The sequence below is a fragment of the Ranitomeya imitator genome, chromosome 6 (genome assembly GCF_032444005.1).
Source record: "Ranitomeya imitator isolate aRanImi1 chromosome 6, aRanImi1.pri, whole genome shotgun sequence".
Lineage (NCBI taxonomy): Eukaryota > Metazoa > Chordata > Amphibia > Anura > Dendrobatidae > Ranitomeya > Ranitomeya imitator.
Genome location: NC_091287.1, coordinates 529259534 through 529283273, shown reverse-complemented (window position 1 = coordinate 529283273; position 23740 = coordinate 529259534). Strand labels below are relative to the sequence as shown.

At 44.0% G+C, this 23740-nt stretch overlaps 1 protein-coding gene across 2 annotated transcripts in view; it reads right to left on the bottom strand.

The window, feature by feature from the left end:
• Nucleotides 1–13253, bottom strand: part of FER1L6 (fer-1 like family member 6) — a 231815-nt gene extending 218562 nt beyond the window's left edge. For both annotated transcript variants that reach the window (XM_069731864.1, XM_069731865.1), the window contains exon 1: nucleotides 13144–13253. In XM_069731864.1, coding sequence (XP_069587965.1) covers nucleotides 13144–13193 — 50 coding nt within the window. In that variant the 5' untranslated portion in view covers nucleotides 13194–13253. The remainder of the gene's footprint in view (nucleotides 1–13143) is intronic.
• Nucleotides 13254–23740: the final 10487 nt, after the last annotated feature.

Here is a 23740-nt window from a genome sequence, read left to right as displayed (position 1 = left end):
AAAATTTTCATAATTGCAACGTTTTCAACATTTCTGTCAAATTTCCGATATTTTCATAAATAAACACCAAAAACAGAATCAATTTACCACTAATATAAAGTAAAATTTGTCACGAAAATACAATCTCAGGATCACTGAGATTCGTTAAAGTGTTCCAGAGGTATTACCACATAAAGTAACACTGGTCAGAATTGTAAAACTTGGCCCGGTCATGAAGGTGAAAACAGGCTCGGTGGTGAAAGGGATAAAAATAAATAATTTAACAAAAATTTAAATAAACATATTTGGTATCTCCGCATCTGTAAAAGTCCAGCTAACAAAATCTAAAATTAATTAACCAAATCTGTAAATGGTGTAGCAAAAAAAAAAAAAATTATGAGAATTATAGTCCTTTTTGGTCTCTGCAATGCCACAAAAAAATGCAATAAGAAGCGGTCAAACCATCGTATCTACCCCACAATGGTATCAATAAGAACCTCAGCTCAGAGAACAAAATCATTCACTCATACAGCTCTATTGACCAAAAAATTAAAATGTTATTGGTTTGGAAAAAGAGAGACACAACATTTTTTTGTATTTTAATTTTTCAAATTTAAATAAAAAACTATTTTGATATTACTGTAATTGTACTGACTTACAGAGTCATGTTGATATTGTTATTTTTTACACAATTTTAATTTAGTGGTCACAGAGTACTGACCTTTATGATAGACTAAGATGTTAGGGCACCTAATAAATATAAAGATAGTAAGGTGCATTCGCAGCCCGGGGTCCACCGTGCAGAGATGGAACGTGCTGCTAGGTAATGGCGGCACTATGTGGCGGTACTACGCCTGAATAAACACAGGTTCCGTCACCCGGTATGAATTGTCGCGAACTCTATTGCTTCACAGAGTCGCAGAGAAGAAAGGAAACGCTGTGCCCTGTTAGCAGTCACAGGGTGCAGCAGATGGACGCTAGTGGGATCCCTGAAATTCACCCACACTACGGTGGTGATTGATCTCGTTCTGACCCTCGGTGGCTTTTGAGCCCACACCTGAGAACGCCCTGAGTCAGATGTTGAGACCAAGTGGGAATTCCCACCTTACACTGAATGCCTGCTCCACTCACCCTAATACCCAGACAAAACCAAGGGGATGCGGATCATTTAGGAGCATTCACCAGTATCACTCTCTCAGCACAGTCAGGTCTATACTAGCGCATGGCCGAGCGGCCATGCAAACCTTTTATAGTTGCAGCCTTCTGGGACCTTCCTGGTGGTCCAATTAGAGCCGCTACAGGACCTGGGCATGTGACCTCCGACCTCCAATGAGAGGTCGTCCCACGGGCATGCTCAGTAGACAAAAAGCAGGACTTAGTCCCTGGAATGTCTGCTCGCTGCTGCTCAATGCTGGTTACAATGGCTGAACCTGGGACAGCAGCAGTAACCAGCAGCACAGTATCTGCTTGAGCCAGATGCTGGGACCGATGTCTCTGCAGAGCAGACTCCACTGTGGCTGGAGGAGAATGGGAGACCACAGCGGACATGGTTCGAGAATCCCCCTGTTCAGCGGCGGGAACTCAACACCTAACACTAGAGTCCTGCAAATCGTTTCTCCCATCTCTATAATAACACTATTTTCGAAAGTTGTCCCTAATGGTAGGACGTATTTAATGAGTTTAGGTTGTTCAGACGTGGAAAAACCCTTTTATTTCGATTATTTTTTGTTTCTTTGCAGTTTATATTCAGTAAAAATTACAAGGTAACTTTATTCTATGAGTTTCTGGGCATTTTTTCGTGCTGTGTTTACAGTACCAGCAAAATAAATTACATTTCTGTAATCTTCTGAATATGCTGATTTTTTTCCTTCTGTATTTTAACCAGCAATGCTTTTTTTTTTTTAATCAAATCTGCAACATGTAAATTTTTTCAGTATTTAGGGGTGTATTGGGATTAGGGTTAGGGCTGTGGTTATGGCTAGGGTTGGGATTAGGGTTAGGGATGTGTTGGGGTTAGGGTTGTGATTAGGATTAGGGGTGTGTTGGGGTTAGGGTTGTGATTAGGGTTAGGGGTGTGTTGGGCTTAGGGCTGTAATTAGGATTATGGATAGGGTTGGGATTATGGTTAGGGGTGTGTTGGGGTTAGGGCTGGAGTTAGAATTGGGGGGTTCCACTGTTTATTTACATCAGGGAGTCTCCAAAAGCGACATGGCTTCACCACTGAATTTTGCGTTCAAAAAGTCAAATGGTGCTTCCTCCTTTTCTGAGCTCTGCCGTGCGCCCAAACAGTGGTTTACCCCCACATATGGGGCATCAGCATACTCAGGACAAATTGGACAACATTTGGGGTCCAGTTTCTCCTTGAAAAAATAAAAAATTGGGGGCTAAAAAATCATTTTTGTGAAAAAAAAAATTATTTTTTTATTTTCACGGCTCTGCGTCATAAACTTCTGTGAAGTCCTTGGGCGTTTAAAGTGCTCACCACACATCTAGATAAGTTCTATGGGAGGAATAGTTTCCAAAATAGTGTCACTTGTGGGGGTTTCTACTGTTTAGGAATATCAGGGGCTCTGCAAATGCAACATGACGCCCGCAGACCATTCTATCAAAGTCTGCATTCCAAAGCGGCGCTCCTTCCCTTCCGAGCTCTGCCATTCGCCCAAACAGTGGTGCCCCCATATATGGGGTATCAGCAGGGCCGTATTTAGAGTTTCTGCTGCCCTAGGCACTTTTAGTGCTGCCTCCCCCATTGGTGAGTATGACACTATCCGCAGTGACTTTGGCAAGAATCGCTGATGTGAAAGTCGCCTTTTGCAGCAGATCGGGCAGTTTTTCTGCATCTGCCGCGTAACGGATCCCTTACGGCAACACTGCGTTTGGTTTCATTCATTCCCTATGGGATTTGTGGTACTTGCTGTGATCTGGGAAATGCGGTACCATACCCCCCAACTTTTGAAGAAGGGAAAAAGGTGTAAAGGTTGCGGCGCGGCAAATTTTGGGCCACGCCTCTGACCACACCCATTTCACAACTAATCACACCCATATCCAAGTCCCAGCCACACCCATTCAGCACTGCTGATCACACTGTTTCATATACAATAATTAAAACCAAAAAAATATGGCCACGCAGTGCTCCATACTGTATAATGGCTACGCAGTGCTCCACATACTGTATAATGGCCCTACATGATGCTCCATACTGTATAATCGCCACACATGATGCTCCATACTGTATAATGGTCACACATGATGCTCCATACTGTATAATGACCACACATGATGCTCAATACTGTATAATGACCACACATGATGCTCAATACTGTATAATGGCCACACATGATGCTCAATACTGTATAATGACCTCACATGATGCTCAATACTGTATAATGACCTCACATGATGCTCAATACTGTATAATGACCTCAAATGATGCTCAATACTGTATAATGGCCACACATGATGCTCAATACTGTATAATGACCTCACATGATGCTCAATACTGTATAATGACCGCACATGATGCTCCATACTGTATAATGGCCATACATGATGCTCCATACTTTATAATGGCCCCACATGATGCTCAATACTGTATAATGGCCGCACATGATGCTCCATACTGTATAATGACCGCACATGATGCTCCATACTGTATAATGGCCCCACATGATGCTCCATACTGTATAATGACCCCACATGGTGCTCCATACTGTATAATGGCCGCACATGATGCTCCATACTGTATAATGACCGCACATGATGCTCCATACTGTATAATGACCGCACATGATGCTCCATACTGTATAATGGCCCCACATGATGCTCAATACTGTATAATGACCGCACATGATGCTCCATACTGTATGATGGCCGCACATGATGCTCCATATTGTATAATGGCCATGGCTCATATCCCCCTCCCCTCCTCCTGTATGCATGGCTCATAATTCCCCCCCCCTCCCTATGCATGGCTGATGGCTCATAATTCCCCCCCCCTCCCTATGCATGGCTGATGGCTCATAATTCCCCCCCCCTCCCTCCCTATGCATGGCTGATGGCTCACAATTCCCCCCCCCCTCCCTATGCATGGCTGATGGCTCATAATTCCCCCCCCCCTCCCTATGCATGGCTGATGGCGCTCATAATTCCCCCCCCTCCCTATGCATGGCTGGTGGCGCTCATAATTCCCCCCCTCCCTATGCATGGTTGATGGCGCTCATAATTCCCCCCCCCCCCCTCCCTATGCATGTCTGATGGCGCTCATAATTCCCCCCCCCCTCCCTATGCATGTCTGATGGCGCTCATAATTCCCCCCCCCCTCCCTATGCATGGCTGATGGCGCTCATAATTCCCCCCCCCCTCCCTATGCATGGCTGATGGCGCTCATAATTCCCCCCCCCCTCCCTATCTATGCATGGCTGATGGCGCTCATAATTACCCCCCCTCCCCCCCTCCCTATCTCCCTATGCATGGCTGATGGCGCTCATAATTCCCCCCCCTCCCTATGCATGGCTGATGGCGCTCATAATTCCCCCCCCTCCCTATGCATGGCTCATCTCTCCACCCCCTCCCCGCTCCTTCTCCCGGCCATCTTGCATGGCGCGGGTGGCTTCCCATCCTCCCCCCACCCCCCGTCCCTCAGTCATACTCACCTGTCAGCTGCCTGTCTGTCCCACACGCCGCGCCGACATCCCTCCGGGCCGGCTCCGTCCTGACTGAGTGAGCGGTCATGTGGTACCGCTAATTAAGGTCATGAATATGCGCTCTCTCAGGACGCGCTACAGACGCTGAGACCAGGCATCGCTGGAGCAGGTGAGTATCGTGTTCAGGGAGGGTGGGTGGGACTCGAAGACTTGGAGGTGGGGGCCTGGGGGGACTCGGAGGCGGGGGGGGGCGGGGCCGTCGGGCGCGTTTTTGACCCGGGCCGGGACTTATAAAAAAAAAAAAAAAAAACCACACACCTTGCTCAGGTGCCGCCCCCCGCAATGTCGCCGCCCTAGGCACGTGCCCTCGCGTGCCTAGTGGCAAATACGGCCCTGGGTATCAGTGTACTCAGGACAAATTGCACAATTAATTTTGTTGTCCAATTTCTACTGTTACCCTTGTGAAAGTAAAAATTTGGGGAGGAAAAGATCATTTTTGTGGCAAAAATGTGATTTTTTTATTTTCACGGCTCTGCGTTATATACTTCTGTGAAGCACTTGGGGGTTCATAGTGCTCACCACACATCTAGATAAGCTCCTTAGGGGGTCTACTTTACAAAATGGGGTCACGTGTGGGGGTTTTCTACTGATTAGGTACATCAGGCTCTGCAAATGCAACATGACGCCCGCAGACCATTCCATCAAAGTCTGCACTTTAGAACGTCACTACTTCCCTTCCAAGCCCCGATGTGCGCCCAAACAGTGGTCCGCCCACCCACATATGAGGTACCAGCGTACTCAGGACAAACTGGACAACAACTTTTGGGGTCCAATTTCTCCTGTTACCCTTCTGAAAATAAAGATTTGCGTCAAAAAATCATTTTAGAGGAAAAAAAGATGGGAAAATATTCTGAAAAGTTCCCAGGCTCGAGTTCATGAATTCATCCAGCAGAGGGCGCGTCCCCGCACCGAGGTAACTACAGTACATTCCCCTGCATTCCATTCATTCACCAAGTTTTCCATGTCTCATATCCTGTCAGGTTTGTGAAGGAGATAGGAAAAGCCGGCAATTGAATTAGCGGCTTTTCTGCTATCTAGCGCTGAATTAAATATAAATATATATATGTGTCTCACTGATATATATATATATATATATATATATATATATATATACCTATACTATGTGTACACATTTATTCTACCTATTCTATTCTGTCAGTGTGATTTTACTGTACACCGCGCTGAATTGCCGGCTTTTCTCTCTAACACCGCTGCGTATTTCTCGTAAGTCACACGCATAGTTCGTGTGTAATCCGTAATTTTCTTGCCCCCATAGACTTTCATTGGCGTATTTTTTGCGCAATACGCTGACAAACAGCATGCTGCGATTTTCTACGCCCGTAACATACCGTATATTACGGATGCGTACTATACGGCAGATAGGAGCTGCCCCATAGAGAATCATTGGGCCGTGTGCAATGCGTATTTTCTGGACGTATTTTCTGCGCTCATACGTCCGTAAAACTCGCTAGTGTGATGCATGGCCTGAAGGGCATAAAAATTCAAAGTTTGAAAATTGCTACATTTTAAACATTTTTCCATATTTCCGTTTTTTTTTTTTTCATAAATAAACGCAAGTAATATCGAAGACATTTTACCACTAACATGAAGTACAATATTTCACAAAAAAAAATAATTTAGAATCAGCAGGATTTATTAAAGCGTTCCAGAATTATAACCTCATAATGTGACAGTGGTCAGAATTGTAAAAATTGGCCCGGTCATTTAGCTGCAAATTGGCTCCGTCACTAATGGGTTAAAAAAAAGATAAGGCTACTTATCAAATATATCGCTAAAAGAAAGCCCCGTTTCTTGTTGAAAAAATGCAAATTCAAATTCACAGAGTTACCGAAAATTTCTACAAAGTAAAACTGATAAATAAATGCATAATAAAATTGCAAAATGTACTTTGGTCATTAAGATCCAGAATGAATTCAGTGGATAATGCAAAGCAAAAAATATGTTTTATGAAGCTGTAGTGTAGTAATATGGCAGACTGTGTTGTTTTTCAGGGATGGGTTAAAATTTGTATTGGTGCTATTTTAGAGTACATATAATTTACTAATTATTCTTTAGCTTTTCCACCATTCTTTTTTTATTAGTTTGAGTATTTTTTCTGATTACTGCAAAACAAAAAATAAGCATTTTTCATAGTTAGCTATTTAAAAAAAGCCTTTTTTTTCCTATAGAGTTTTTCTTTTTTTAAACTGTAATTGAATTTTAGAATGTTTTGTATTTCACAGCAATATTGTCTACCAGTGTTAAGACACAGCCATTATGAGTTATAGTAAAACACTGTGCGACACCCTGAGAGGCAGGCGTCTAGGCCAGTGGCCTTCCACCCAGGATCAGTCTACACCGCGGAGTGAAGTCTCGTTCTGGCGGTTTCATAGGTTGGGCTCAGTACCGTGCCAGACACACTTGAGCACGGGAAAGTGACTGCTTCCTCAAAGACTACGCCAAGACGCCACGCACCGCTGTTGTCGGTGCCAACGTTGGATCCCTGTTCGTCACAGACTACATCGAGACATCACGTGCCGCTGCTGTCGGTGCCACCGTTGGAACCCAGAGACGCCGCACAGAAGACTACAGTTGATAAGTTTTACCTTTCTAGTTACTGAACTATCGTTCGTCCCTGTCCCCATCTGCCCCTCTCCATTTCCGTTCCACTCTCTATCACTACCCTGCAATCCATCACTACCCTGCAATCCATCACTACCCTGCAATCTATCACTACCCTGCAATCTATCACTACCCTGCAATCTATCACTACCCTGCAATCTATCACTACCCTGCAATCTATCACTACCCTGCAATCTATCACTACCCTGCAATCTATCACTACCCTGCAATCCATCACTACCCTGCAATCCATCACTACCCTGCAATCCATCACTACCCTGCAATCCATCACTACCCTGCAATCTATCACTACCCTGCAATCTATCACTACCCTGCAATCTATCACTCCCTACAATGTATCACTACCCTGCAATCTATCACTACCCTGCAATCTATCACTACCCTGCAATCTATCACTACCCTGCAATCTATCACTACCCTGCAATCTATCACTACCCTGCAATCTATCACTACCCTGCAATCTATCACTCCCTACAATGTATCACTACCCTGCAATCCATCACTACCCTGCAATCCATCACTACCCTGCAATCTATCACTACCCTGTAATCTATCACTACCCTGCAATCTATCACTACCCTGCAATCTATCACTACCCTGCAATGTATCACTACCCTGCAATCTATCACTACCCTGCAATCTATCACTACCCTGTAATCTATCACTACCCTGCAATCTATCACTACCCTGCAATCTATCACTACCCTGCAATCTATCACTCCCCTGTAATCTATCACTACCCTGCAATCTATCACTGCCCTGTAATCTATCACTACCCTGCAATCTATCACTACCCTGCAATCTATCACTACCCTGCAATCTATCACTACCCTGCAATCTATCACTACCGTGCAATCTATCACTACCCTGCAATCTATCACTACCCTGCAATCCATCACTACCCTGCAATCCATCACTGCCCTGCAATCTATCACTGCCCTGTAATCTATCACTACCCTGCAATCTATCACTCCCCTGTAATCTATCACTCCCCTGTAATCTATCACTACCCTGCAATCTATCACTCCCCTGTAATCTATCACTACCCTGCAATCTATCACTCCCCTGTAATCTATCACTACCCTGCAATCCATCACTACCCTGCAATCTATCACTACCCTGCAATGTATCACTACCCTGCAATCTATCACTACCCTGCAATCTATCACTCCCCTGTAATCTATCACTCCCCTGTAATCTATCACTCCCCTGTAATCTATCACTACCCTGCAATCTATCACTCCCCTGTAATCTATCACTACCCTGCAATCCATCACTACCCTGCAATCTATCACTACCCTGCAATGTATCACTACCCTGCAATCTATCACTACCCTGCAATCTATCACTCCCCTGTAATCTATCACTCCCCTGTAATCTATCACTCCCCTGTAATCTATCACTACCCTGCAATCTATCACTCCCCTGTAATCTATCACTACCCTGCAATCTATCACTCCCCTGTAATCTATCACTACCCTGCAATCTATCACTCCCCTGTAATCTATCACTACCCTGCAATCTATCACTCCCCTGTAATCTATCACTACCCTGCAATCTATCACTCCCTACATGGAGTGTGATTTGTTGTTAAATAAAACTGTTAACTCTTGATCTGCCTCCTGTCACGTTCCTGCAATTTCTATAGATGTTTAGATAGAACTTAACATAGAACACCCGTTTCATGTTTTTAGGTATTTCTTATACCACCAATAAAGAAACTACAGGATACATGGTGATATCAGATTAGCAGGTTAGTCAGAGCCCAGTCATCGTTGTCCCTCCCGTAAGATTACTCAGACTATCAAATATTAACTTTCTTCTGAGCCTGACGATCATCACGAGAAAGAGCTCTGCAGCAGGTGTCTGTGTTCACCTTCTAATGGGCATCAAACAAAGGAGATAAGGTTTCGTTCTGTAAGTAACAGCTGGGAGATACGGCACACATCGGAATTTATTGACGTGAGTAAAGAAAACATGTGTCCACCCCGCTTGAGTAATCGGGAACGTCTTAACCCGGCATTGCTGCTACAGAAATTTTCTTTACTCTTTGGTTTTAAACTATAGTCCATGTGGGCTCCCCTGTTCCCTAAAATATTAACTGGTGTGATAAATGTAATGGCCACATGGAAACCAGAAATAAGATGTTGTTTTAGGTCCGGGGCGTAAAATGAACTTAGAAAAACCAGCTACAGATTTTGAACCAAATGGGCAACAAAATCCACTTTGAAATTGCCAAAAATCCTCATAAATTATGTGCATATTTTTTTTTTGCAAATTTGTTGGTGGATGTCAAATATTTGCTTTGCAAATGCTGAAATCCATCGTAAAAATCTACAATATAAATTGGCATGCTTTGGTTTTAAAAATCCATATATTCTGTTATCTGAGAGAATCGGGACAATTATGAAAATCACACTTTGATCAAAGTCTGATCAGAGAGTGATCATAATTTGAACTGATTATCTCGGGTGAGGAGAAGATGGAGAAAAAAAATTGGCCGACAGCGATCCAAATTTCTGATCAAACTCTGACATGCTGCGATTTTTCCCTGAACCGGCCTTGTCCAAGAAAAAAATTGAACATGTGCATAGCCCCATAGAATAACATTGGTCAGATGTTTTGACGGATCGCACTCATATCAAAAATACGGCCATGTCCACGAGCCCTAAAAGTCAGTTTCCGCTCAGACTTTTTAAGAAACGTGGTTCCGATTTGTTACATTGTCATCCATTTTGCTGATCCTGTAATGGTATGGGTACACTGAGTTTGAGAGTTTATTGGTTCAGAAACTAAGCGGAAGCTCTCCAAATCACACAACTTCATAAAACTTTGAGTTTTTATCAGCTTCATTTCATGAAAACTCCGCAAAAAGAATCCTTGTTCACATACCCCAATACAACCAATACAATGCGGATTTTCCTCCCAGAAAATCTGAACTGAATATCTGTCTAGTTGGCTACAGTATTTTTTTAAGTAGAAGTTAATTAAATACTTGATTTCTTTTGTGTTGATTTTAACCTTTTAGTATTCATCTTATGGTCTAAGTGACCATCTTATTATCTAGTGAAGTTTCTGTCCAAAAGATGAGATCCCCTACATGCACAAAAGTCTTATAGATGATGGTTTACCGACATAGCTTCAGAAGTAGTAGTCGTAGACACTGTAGGAAAAGCACCACGGGATCTGTTTTTCCTTTTTAATCGCTTTTGTGTCTGCTTTTTTTTTAATATTTTACACATAAAGTATTAGCAGTTTTCAAACAGAAGCTGCCTGAAGTATGGTTAGGTAAATTCGTTTAGTCTTTTTACTATTCTGGAAACCAGAACCAATTTAAAGCAATTAGAAAAGACTGAACATGAGTACAGCAAGTTATTTTTACTTTCCAAATCATAAGTTTTAACTTTTTATGTTTTTCTAGCCCTTTTTTGGACAGGTTACAGGTAGATTCTGCCCGTAAATGTTGACATGCGCATATACCCTAATGGGGTTTTTCACTTTTACGAAGTGATGACATATACTCCTCTGGGCACCCACGCATCTGAGAATAAAAGGGACCCTGTGCTGGTACAGTGCTGCACCCCCTAACAATTTTCCCTGCATGGCAAATCTACCGACCTCATGAGTTGTCAAAGAAAGAACAGTAAACTGGAGCTGCATCCATTTCATTCTCAGGAATGGTAGAAATTGCCATCACTTTATAAGAGTGAAAACCTACGTTAACCAGTGGCCGTGCTTCATGCAACCATCTTAACTGATGTGAAACTGTATTTGCCACCGATCTTACTTTCCAGTCCAATTCCCATCTGCAGTCGGTGTTCCTGATGTTTTCCGACTTTGCTGCTGATCTTTATTTTGCTCATGATCTATGTCCGATACTGAACGCCTCTTGATCTTCTCGCTGTGATTGTACTCCACCTGCCTTGACTTTCTCCTTTGCCTGACAACCCTAGACTCATCTCCTGGTGTCCTAGTTTGACCTTCAGTCAATTGTCCCTATTTCAGACCATTCTTGGAATTTCAGTTCCTTTTCGGAAAGACCAAACTTCTTTACCACAGACTAACTGCAAGCAATATCCAAAAGTAACCCATCTTAAAAGGGTAATCCCATCTTAGACACTTACGGCATACCTGCAGAGATCCTTACAGAAATAGTGACACATGCTATACTCGTTTGTTGGAAATATGGCGACAGCGTAGCACAACGTGCTCGGCTGTTTCCTTAATACCACCCACCATCCCTTTCACTTTTGAGACAGGTTGAGGATCCATTTTTACACACCCTATATCTGCATCCCTAAAACCAAGCAAATCTGTTCAAATAATCCATACATCATGTCATGTGGTAAGAAACGTAGAATAAGATCCTGGTGGTGGACCTTCACAATCACACCATCCATCATTGGCAGTGCCGAAACATCCCATGTACAAACTCCAGTTTGGGAACTCAGACCCCAGAGCAGTGACATTGCTTTCTGCCAGGACAGCAAAGCTCCTCTACCTTTATAATAGGAACCTTGGAAATATTGATTTTTGTCATTCCGCTGTTTACATGCGACAGTAGAAACCATTAGTGACCACAAATTACTAAAAAGTCATATATTAATAGTCCTGTGGAATGTGGGAGTAACTATGACATAGCACAACCTTTCACAAAGACATAAAATGGTTTGTCCACAACAACAAAAAAGAGTAAATGCTGTAAAAAAAAAATTTAAAAATCCCATTTGGTTGTGCCATGGAGACCACCCAAGTTAATGTAAAAAAAACATGTAGACATCAAAGCAGGTCTCTGTCGGAATTGTACCTGTAATGTATTACTTGGATAGCCATTTATTTAAAGGGTTATTCTCAAGACAATAAGTTAACCCCTATCGAACGGGATAATGTGCTGATCGCTGCTCTTTTGCTAGGAGGCACTATGCTCAATTTTCTCTGATAGTCCCATAGACAGTGAATGAAGTGGAGGTCCACCAGTCAATTCAAGGTGAGGCTCTGCAGACCTCACTTTTCGGGTTCCAATCAGGATTGCTAGGGGTTGGACCCTATCAATCAGAATGTGGCCCTCTATGTCATGGGGATAAGTTATCTTGGGAATTGATAGCTCTTTGCCAAGGGTGTTGAGGCGATCAGTTGGCCTCCACATGGGTGAGATCGCTCTCTACCAATAGCCTTTAGTATACAGATGTTCAACCATCACTGAGTGAAAAACTAAATAAAAATGCTGGACCGTTCTTGTTCACTTTCTTCATATCATGGATTATTTGTCTCTTCTATGGTCATTTTAAAGAGTAACTAAACTTTAGACAAATTATTTCTGTTTTTTAGGCTATTTAATTGCCTTCAGATCGGTGAAGTCCCCAACAATTGCTCAAAAGACTACTGAGAAGTGGGCAGCTCGAGAGGCAGAGCGTTCAGTCCAGATTTACTGGTAATAATATGACTTTCTATTAAATCCGGAGTTTGTTCTTTACGCCCCTGCTTCCGGAGCTGCGCCCTTCACTGCAGTCTTTTGTTGGGTTCTCAGGACCAGTACCCAACCAATCTGCAGGCAATTGAAGAACAAAAAAAAAAAAGATATAAAAAAATTTACTTTTCGGAATTGCATTAGTTGAGTAACACATAATGTCATAATTGAAGTAATATCTTATTATAAAACAGCCATCACTCATCTGTGCTGCATCTGACAAAAATCATCTCTAAAACCTCTGACAAACTCTGCTCTGCTGCTTTTTTATAAGGTTGTATGATGAAAATGCAACATTTATCCATGCAAACTCTATAGATTAGTCATTCCTGGGCCACGATGATACATTACTTTGCTTTCGATGCCTTGTCCGCTTCTTTTCCCTTTTTGATGAAGTCCATTATCTGCGGTGAGAAGGTCTCATGTTCCCGGTAGCTGCTGGAGACTTGTGAGCTCGGCAGAGAACTATAAGAGCCAATGTGGTTGCACAAGGTGTGGTTGTTTAAACATATCAATTCCTAGCTCCCCAGAATGTAATCTGTCATACTAATTGTAGATTTACAGGTGATTACGCTGTAAGCAAACATTGAGAATTCTGCATCTGGAGGGAAGAAAATATGCAAATGGTCCGGAGATACAGAAAGGAGGACACTTACATCAATGAGCATCAGCATGTAAGTGAGTAGAAGAGCGATCCGCACCCCCTGGAGAGGAAGTGCAGCACCCCAGGGTCCTGGTCGTTGCACTAATATCATTTTCCTCTGGGGGGGAGTGATGTTACGTTTGAAGGCAATAAAGGAGATCACTTTACCAGGTATCACAGACCATGCAACACACTTCACACTCCAGCCCACCACGGGGAGCTAAGCTCCTATTTATTAGGGCATTCTTCACAATTAGGTAAAAACTGGTGGTCTGGAAAGGAAGTTAGTGAGAAGCTGACTGGGCTTCACCCAGGCAGTTCCTGTCAGGCAGACAGAGGGAAAGGAGGAACATCTAGCAGTTGCCGACAGAGTGGTCCCTGACAGCAGTGGGATCCTGTCAGAGGCCTAGACAGAAGGAAACGGAGCTGCGCCTGCCTACCGAACAGCGAATTGTTTTGTAGAGGGTGAGAAAAGAAGTCATAGCAAAAGGAGAGGAAACCAGAAGGAGTTCTGCCCTATACAGGCTGCCCCCTTCTGAGGCGCAGGATCCGGTAGCCGGAACACCGAGGGAGCAACCGTCTCCATGCCTTGCTCCAGAGACCGGCAGGACAGCTAATTCCACGTTACCTGCCCGACCTATACCCAGGAGGCACGGTGACAACTTGAGGGGGCTGGGGCGTGCTAGAGTCCCTGTTAAAAGCCTCAGGCCACCAGTCATACGGGTTTGTTCCTATCCATCTGGGGGACAGAGAGAAAGAGACATAACATCTAGAACATCTACAACAGTTGTGAGGACCTTACCGAGAAGCTCAGCAGGAAAGTTCTACAACACCCAGGCGCTAGAGTAAGGCTACTGATTTCCACCTGGATAATGGGACTCTGAATTTGCCTTCAGACCGGCCGGACTCTGCCTGCCCTGTAATCTGGTGCTCTGGACTGTGGATGCTGAAACCTTCAGTAAAAAGGTAAAGAGACTGCAACCTTGTGTCCTCGTTCTTCACTGCGCCTCACACCATCCACCATCTACACCTCTGGGAAGCCCTGGGGACATACTTCACCTGTAGGAAGGTATACCATCTAGCTGCCATAACATCACCCCAGCGGTCCCCTTAAAGCAGCGTCGGTCACCCTGACCGAATACCACAGGTGGCGTCACGAACATATCCCTTTAAAGACCTTTCCCCCATTTTCAATGGACGTCCCTAGGGCCACGGACTGGGTCAGCCACCGTGACATCCCCCTTGAGAATCGAAGGACCCGGTACAAAGTACCTACTGCCCACGGGGGCGCTCCAGATATAATAGATGTAATGTGTTATGTGGATGCATTTCTCAGATGCTGCATTGATTTACAAGCGTACTGTGAAATCTATTGCAAACTGGCGTAATGATAAAGAAGGGATAGCGATTAGTGGGCAACTGCAGGAAAGGGATGTAGAAGCTTCGGACACTATAGTGCCTGTACTTACAGCACAGTGAGCATCAGCCAGATTCTCTAAAAAAGGAATCCAGCAAAAGTGTCAAAAGCATTATCCTGGAAGTGAGTACAGTTTAGCGGTAAGTTGGGAGAGGCTCAAACGGGATCATAGTTGGGAACAAGGGTGGAGCAGTTACTGGTGGTCCTCAAACTCAGGGCCGCCATCAGGGCATTACTGCCATTACATGAGCAAAAGCAAAGATGGGGGATCCGGACTGGGTGAGACATGCAGAGCAGCCTGCCCTGAAGGAGTCCTGTATAAACAGCCTGGCAGACTGTGTGGCACGCTGTGGCCCTGAGTAATTACTTTGCTTTACTAAGCCCCAGGGCCCAGTCACTCACAGCTGCAGCTACTTATAATATTGTATGGCTGCAGCAGAGGAGGCTTTTGTTCTTAAGCTGCCGGCACACCCCGGGCCCTTGCAGCATATATATGCAGGAGTTGAGGGCCCATAAGTGATGAGATGCCCGCGTGCGCCCATCCGACCTCCCATTTGCCCATCCATCCGCTACTCTTCTAGATTCCCCCTTCCTGCTCGTGCAGTGTGAAGTTGGAGGCCGTTTCTGTCTGCTGCCTGACATGTTTAATAGTTTAGACTAGAGTAGGGCCCGGCCAAAAGAGTACCTTGTCGTGGTGGCGGTTTAAAAAAATTTTTTTCCCAAAACAAAAGCTGATGGCTATGTATGTGATCTGTTTGATGGGAACTGTTAATATCTAATTGGTGAGGACGTGGTGCAGGAGTGGAGTTTCCCCAAGAGTGGGTGGTAGGACTGTTGAAGGTTCGGGGTGGAGGCGGAGCTGGGGTGAAGCCTGGACGGAGTCTCAAGGGGGCCTGAAAATTTGTACTCGGAAACACATATTGGGAATACAAGCAGCAAGGGATGTTGAGGACATCTCTATACTCAAAACTATACCCAAACACTTTAAAATATACCGTAATTGTGATCCTTCACTTTTAAGGGAGATTGGGATAGATATGATTGAGACAATTGAGAGGGGAGGCAGGATCAGTATACCGCTGGCAAGATTGGAGACGAAATGGATATGGATGTTGGATACAGTTTCTCCCAATGGTCTAAATGAAAATTTGAGTTTTTACTCCATTTTTATGAATTAAAAAATTGAGTTTTTCTCCATCTCTGTGAACCACCTTTTAATCTTTTTTGCTTTTATGATCGTCACCAATTTTTAACTTTTCATTACTTTTATTTCTTTTAGTATATGTTTTAATTATTTGTTTTTTACTGCTATAGGTGATTGGTGTTGCAACTTGCTGTTTACGGGTATCTTTGATGTCGGGTCTTGGATTCCTCTGTGGCTCGATGCATTGCTGTGGCGCTGGGGATGTTGGTTGTTTCCGCTCCTGCTCTTGATTGTATCTCATGGATTCCGGTTGGAGTACTTGATTAATCCGGATATACTGGACCTATGGAATATCATAATGGAGACTGTCATTAATGAGATGCTATGTTTGAGTAATTGATAGTATAGTTTGTATATTTTATGAATTTCTGACACATTTTGTGTTTTTATTTATATCACGTATTATTATTTTTATGCAATTATTTTCACTTTTTATTACTTTTCACCATTTATTGATGCATTTTCGTACACCACTATTACATATGCATATTTTCTTAAATAATTTTATTATATATTTTTTTTTTGTGTATTTTTCACCACTATATTTAATTAATCATATTCATATTATGTTGCATAATATATGTGGAGCTAGTTGGAGATTAAGCATATCCATATGTATGTGATTTTTTAAATTTATTATTCCTTATTTATTATTTTATATATATTTTTCCCCTATTCACCCATGGTAATATATTACACATCTTATTGGTGATAATCCCATCCGCTTTTCATTTCCCCCAGCAGTATAGTGAATGGCTTCGCCCGAGGATTACATATGGATAGATAAATACTAGTCAGTTGTTTGCCCGTTCTTTTTGCAGCACTAGACAACTTATATCGCCCATACCGTATCCCTGGTTGTGCGTATGCGCGGCCGGCACCCTGTGGTCTGGGCTGCAGTGTCTCTGTGACCTAGGCAATGCCAGGGACCCATCCTGTGCGTCCGGTCACGTGGTGCGGCGGCTCCGGCTTCCGGATTGCTCAGGCGGCGCATGCGCCGTACCGATCAGGGGTCACTAGTATCGGCGTCTATTTTGATTGAGTTTGTGTATATAAATCCATCGATCATGAGCATAATACACCCCCTGATGAAGGAATTTATATGCTGAAACGCGCGTCGGGGTGCACGGTATCGATCATGAGCATAATACACCCCCTGACGAAGGAATTTATATTCTGAAACGCACGTCGGGGTGCACGGTATCAACAGTCTGGTGGCATTTAAAGGTATACCCCCTATTTTTTCTTCAATGATTCCTTTAAGCACAAGCACATGACACTTTAAAATACACATGGTATAGCATCCTGTGGACTTATACACACATGCACTTTATATAGGACACTTACCTCACTCATAGCTTCTTATGCTATGTATTGCTGTAGGTCTCTATACCTATAAATATATATATGTAAATATATGCATATATCTTATGGTTTATACAGGATTTTTTCACAGGTATAGTTTCCTTTTTTGGTGAATTTAAGTCCATTGTGGTGATCATTTTTTTCAACCCATATTTTTATTTACATAATATAGTAATTATGAACACATTTTGTTTACCAATTCATATCGCTTATTTTTTATGATTTTTCAAGCTTGGTGTGTTTATATTTCTTTGTGATAATAAAATATATATATACTATAATAGTAATACATGCTACTGGGTGAACTATACCTTATCCGCCATATGCAAAATTGATTTTTATATACAAATTTAAATAATATATATTTTTATTAATTTTTTGCGTATTTCTTGGTACGCGCACATTGTGTATTTTTATATATTTTTGTTGCATTGTATGCTTTTCTATTGTCATAATATTTTTCAATAAAGATATACCATTTTATCATACATGCTCTGCTTGGATGGGTTCTGGTCTTTTCATGCTTGGAGCATGGATTATTGTTTCCCTTGTTGTGGTTTTCAATAAACTTTTTGCACACATGGTGATCTTTTTGGTATTTAACTTTTTGTTTATATACTTTATGAAAAGGATTGGGTATTTTTATTTTTATATAATACCATTGGACATCACTGTTGTGTTTATCATTTACATACTCCATTGAAGAATGTTTACACACAGAGATAGATAAATGGTTGATAAATAGATGATAGATAGATGATAGAGAGATAAAAGATAGATGATAGATAGATAATAGATAATACCAAGCCCGATGTTTATTAATAAACATAATAAAATGGTACATAAAGAGTTAAATAAAGACACACACACAAAAAATCTGTGTTGGTCGGGGTCACACTTGCGAGAAACCCGCACGAGTCTCGCACCTCAATACCCGGCAGTGCCGCCGGCACTCGGACCGGAGTGTTGAGCTGCATAGAAATACATGCAACCGCATGCTCCAGTCCCGAGTACCGGCGGCACTGCCGGGTATTGAGGTGCGAGACTCATGCGAGTTTCTGGCAAGTGTAATCCCGGCCTTAAACGCAATATCTGTTTAATTTAAAAAAAAAATGGGGGGAAAAATTGCGTGGATTTTGCATGCAATTTTCAAGTCCAGAGTGGGAAAGCCAGCGACTGGGGGCCGATGATTATAGCTTAGGAAGGGGTTAATACCCATAGATCTTCCCAGGCTATGAATACCATGTATGGTACAACGCAGGGGACGAAATTTAAAAGACAATTTGGTCGCTAGTCACTATGTGGCCAAACATAACACCTTCTTTACAAAAACTAATCCAAAAGTTGGATGTTTTCCCTGCGGTTCGTGCGTCGCGTGTCCTAACATCCTTAGAAGTGGCACCTTCAAAACATCTGATGGGAGCAGGGAATATAAGATTCGCGAATATATCACCTGTAACACTACCTATGTGGTGTATTATGCCACGTGTCCCTGCTCCCTCATTTATATCGGTCTCACTTCTAGGGAATTGAAAGTTAGGACGCGCGAACACGTTCGGGAGATAGCGGCTGCAAGGGACGTGTGTGATGTCTCCACACTGAAAACTCTTCCTCGACATTTTCGTGCATGTCACGGATCTGACCCTAGTGGTTTAAAAGTGAGGGGGATTGACAAAGTTCATGGGGGTGTCAGGGGTGGCAATCTAAAACAATTACTTGCACAATGTGAGTGCAGGTGGATTGTCACCCTTGACACCATGTCCCCCAAGGGGTTAAACGAACAGTTAAGTTTTGTCTCCTTTCTGTGACACATATCTTCTTTTTTGGGGGGGGTATCTTATTGCTATGCTCCATCGCTGTTTTCGTCCTCCTGTGTGTGCAACTTTTGGTGTGATGATTTCTTCACCATTTTTTGATAAATTGTGGCATGTCCTCTCCCCTGTGACTCTTCTCCATATATCTGATTTTACTTTGTTTTATTAATTTGTGTTGTTCTTTGTTTTAGTTATTCATATAATGGGTATTACGCGCTGGTTCGCGCACTAACTGTGTCTTCGTATGCCGGAATCTACACTTCACATCTTGCCGATTTTCCTTGGATGAAGATGCCTTGATTTTTGGTTTTTGTTTGTGTTTTTATTTATTTATTTATTTGGTGGTCTATAATATTTGCATCACTTCATATTGTGTCTGTAGTGTATCTGTTTCTTTAATTGTATATTCTCTATGTTTTGGTTGTTTGTTATATTTTTACATTATGCAATGTGTACACTTTCATGCACACTAGGCGTTCTACCCCTTAATAATGACAACTTATGTTGTCCCTAATAATATGGCCGGGGGTCAGCTATATTGTGGGATATTCCTTTTATTAGTATAGTCACTATTATAGCGGCATCTATTAGGTATGCTGTCATTGCACTGTTCACTCAGTCTGCACGTATTGTAGCACCTTATTTTTACATTCGATATTCCTGGCATTTTTCTTCTTTAAAATGGCCATCTCCTTGGTCTTCGGTATTATGGTCGCCGGCGGAGCGCGCGTGCGCCCTGGACCCTGTTCCCCCTTCCCATGCCAGGCCGTCTTGGAGAGCTGCGCGCGCATACTTTTGTGATGTCACAGCGGATTTCTGCTTTATGCGCTCGTAGTAATGACAACCTGCTGGGTTGGGAGGATTGTGTCCCGGGCGCGCATGCGCCGATATGCCGGTGATATTTCCGGTCTTTTCCCCATTTAAACCCTGAAGAACCACTAGTACGCCCCTTTTGAGAAAGCAGACGGCGAAACGCGCGTCAGGGGGTCTGCCTGAGGAACCGGAGGGAGGCATCCTGATGCAATGGGTAAGCCTGTTTGATTTACACCTATGACTGTGCTTATGGATAGGGAGGCGGTACACAACAGTAGATGGTGCTACGGATGGTTGCACTGAGGTCCTCCAGTCTTAAATATAATGTATAGTTATTTGATTTGGTGATCGATTTTTTTGGCTATGCCCTGGGTGTAATTGATCCTACTCCCTCTTGTTCCCCAGGCTTCCTATCAGTTTCCTCTATTTTTTCATGCTCCTCTGGCTATATGCCTAAATATACATGTGTATGTGTTGATAAAATGTGTTGATATTTGTTTAATAAAATTTGTACATTTTTATGACCATGTTTTGTGGGATTTTGTTGCTCCGCTGTCTTGGTTTGTATATGAATATCAGCCCGCAGCTGCCTGCATAGCCTATACTGGCTATTAAAATAGGGGGGCCCCCAAAAAAATGATGTGATCTCCCCGTCCCCCTATAATTAACTGCCACAAACGCTACGCAGACAGCTGCGGGCTGATATTCATAGCCTAGGAAGGGGCCATGGATATTGGCCCCCCTGGCTACAAACACCAGCACGCAGACGCTCCAGAAATGGTGCATCTCTAAGATGTGCCAATTCCGGCACTAAGCCTCTCTCTTCCCACTGCCCTGTAGCGATGGCATATGGGGTATCCATTACTAATCCTATAGTAGTGAAAGTTAAAAAAAGACACAGCCAGAAAAAAAGTATTTTAATAGTCTTAATTTCACCATACTTACAACCACGCCTAATTTCCCAAAGCCATCGATCTCCTGCAAAAAAATAAAAAATAATAAACCAACCATATACTCCCTGTCCAACGCAGTCCAATAAATAATGAGTGCCCCACAACGATCTCCCCTATAGAACAATGACATCAGGTGATGTCACTGCTCTATAGGGCCTCCAGTTACACACTGACAGGAGACAATGGCTCCTGCAGTGCATCACTGAAGAGGTTACCTTAGTTCATTCTCTTGCTTTACGGCAATGCTGCGTGGGAATTTTCTCACACAGCATTGCCGTGAGAGAATGAACTTAAAGGGGTTGTCCACTACTTTCAATTAACCCCCCAATGTATCCCCCCGGGGCCCCTAATGAATTGTGTAAATACCTTCCGTTGCCGTTTTCGCCTGTGAGCAGCGCTATGGTGGCGGCTGAGTCCGGGTGACATGACCCCCAGGCTGCAGCCGCCGCTAATTTCCGCTGACGTCACATCAATTTCCAGACTCTGGAAATTGATGTGATGTCATGAGCAGGCGTGACCCAGCCTCACAGTCAGCGGTCACTCATCAAGAGTGACTGGGCTGTGGGCAGGGCTGGGGGCTGCCAGCGTGGCTGTGCTTGGGGTGGGTGGGGCTAGGTAGTAGGCAGGGATGTGAAAGCTGTGTTCTGGGATGGGCGGGCGCGGGGGAGTCTGCGGGATTTGCCGTGGTGTCGGCGTCGGGATGTGCCGTGGTGCCGGCATGTTCCGATGCCTGTGCCGGGATGTGCCGTGGTGCCAGACTGTTCCGATGCCTGCGCCGGGATGTGCCGTGGTGCCGGCATGTTCCGTTGCCTGCGCCGGGATGTGCCGTGGTGCCGGCATGTTCCGGTGCCTGCGCCGGGATGTGCCGTGGTGCTGGCATGATCCGGTGCCTGCGCCGGGATGTGCCGTGGTGCCGGCATGTTCCGATGCCTGCGCCGGGATGTGCCGTGGTGCCAGCATGTTCCGATGCCTGCGCCGGAATGTGTTGGCGCCGGGATGTGCCGTGTGGCTGCGCCGGGCTGTGCGGTGGGTTCGCTGGCTGTGCTGGGGTCTGCGGCGGGCATCATTGCTGTGTCTCTCTGTGTGCAGGCATCGTCCGATGGGACTACAAGTCCCATCGGGCTCTGCCTGCTACAGTGACAGTGAGTGACACATTAGCCAATGATGGGACAGTAGTAGTCCCATCACCCGGCTAATGTGTTGAATGTTAAAAATAAAAAAACACATATACACTACATACAACATACAGACATACAACATACACCATGTGACATGCAACAAATAACATGCGACAACATGCGATGACATTCGACAACATGCGGCATGCAACATGTGGCAACATGCAACGACATGCAACATGTGAAACCATGCGGCATGCAACATGCGACGACATGCAACATGCGACGACATGTGACACGTCACAACATGCGACATGCAACATGTGGCGACATGCAACATGCGACGACATGCAACATGTGCCAACATGCGACATGCAACATGCGACGACATGCAACATTCGGCAACATGCGACGACATGTGACAACATGTGGCGACATGTGACGACATGCAACATGTGACAACATGCGACATGCAACATGCGACAACATGCGACATACAACATGTGACGACATGCAACATGCGACGACATGCAACATTCTGCAACATGCGACGACATGTGACAACATGTGGCGACATGTGACGACATGCAACATGTGACAACATGCGACATGCAACATGCGACATACAACATGTGACGACATGCAACATGCGGCGACATGCAACATGCGACGTCATACAACATGCGGCATGCGACGACATGCAACGTGCGATGACATGCAACATGTGACAACATGCAACATACGACAACATGCGACTACATGTGACATGTCACAACATGCGACAACATGCGCCATGCGACATGTGACGACATGCGACAACATGCGATGACATGCAACATGCGACGACATGCAACATACGACATGCAACAACATGTGACATGTCACAGCATGCGACAACATGCGGCATGCAACGACATGCAACATACGACAAGCAACATGCCACATACAGTACATACATACATACATTACATACATACAGACATACAGTACATAAAACATAGATTACATACTCACCATCACTTGTCACTTTGTTCCCCGAAGCCAGTGTCACCTTTAAAAAATATTAAAATAATAAACAAACACTATACTCCCTGACCAACAGAAATCCAATTAAAACGAGTGTCCCTCGACGATCTCCTGTGGAGAGCAGGAGCACCAGCTGATGCGACTGCTCTCCAGGGGCTCCAGGAACACAATGATGGAAGGTATCCTTCCTGTTATGACCTGGTGGTTAGGAGCACCCGACCTGATAGTTAAACTCATTCAGGACGAGCTCTGGGATGTGGGAGCTCTGCTGACCGCAAGCCCTAATCCTATCGCACACACTAAAAATAGCCGTGGAGCGCTCCTGACGCTCCCTAGGCGCCTCGTCACAGCCTCAGAGCTAGCTAGCCCTAGAGAAGAAAATAAAGCCTACCTTGCCTCAGAGAAATTCCCCAAAGGAATAGGCAGCTCCCCACATATAATGACTGTGAGTAAAGATGAAAGTCACAAACGCAGAAATGAAATAGGTTTCAGCAAAGGGAGGCCAGACTTACTAAATAGACAGAGGATAGGAAAGGAATCTTTGCGGTCAGCACAAAAACCTACAAAAGACCACGCAGAGTGTGCAAAAGGGTCC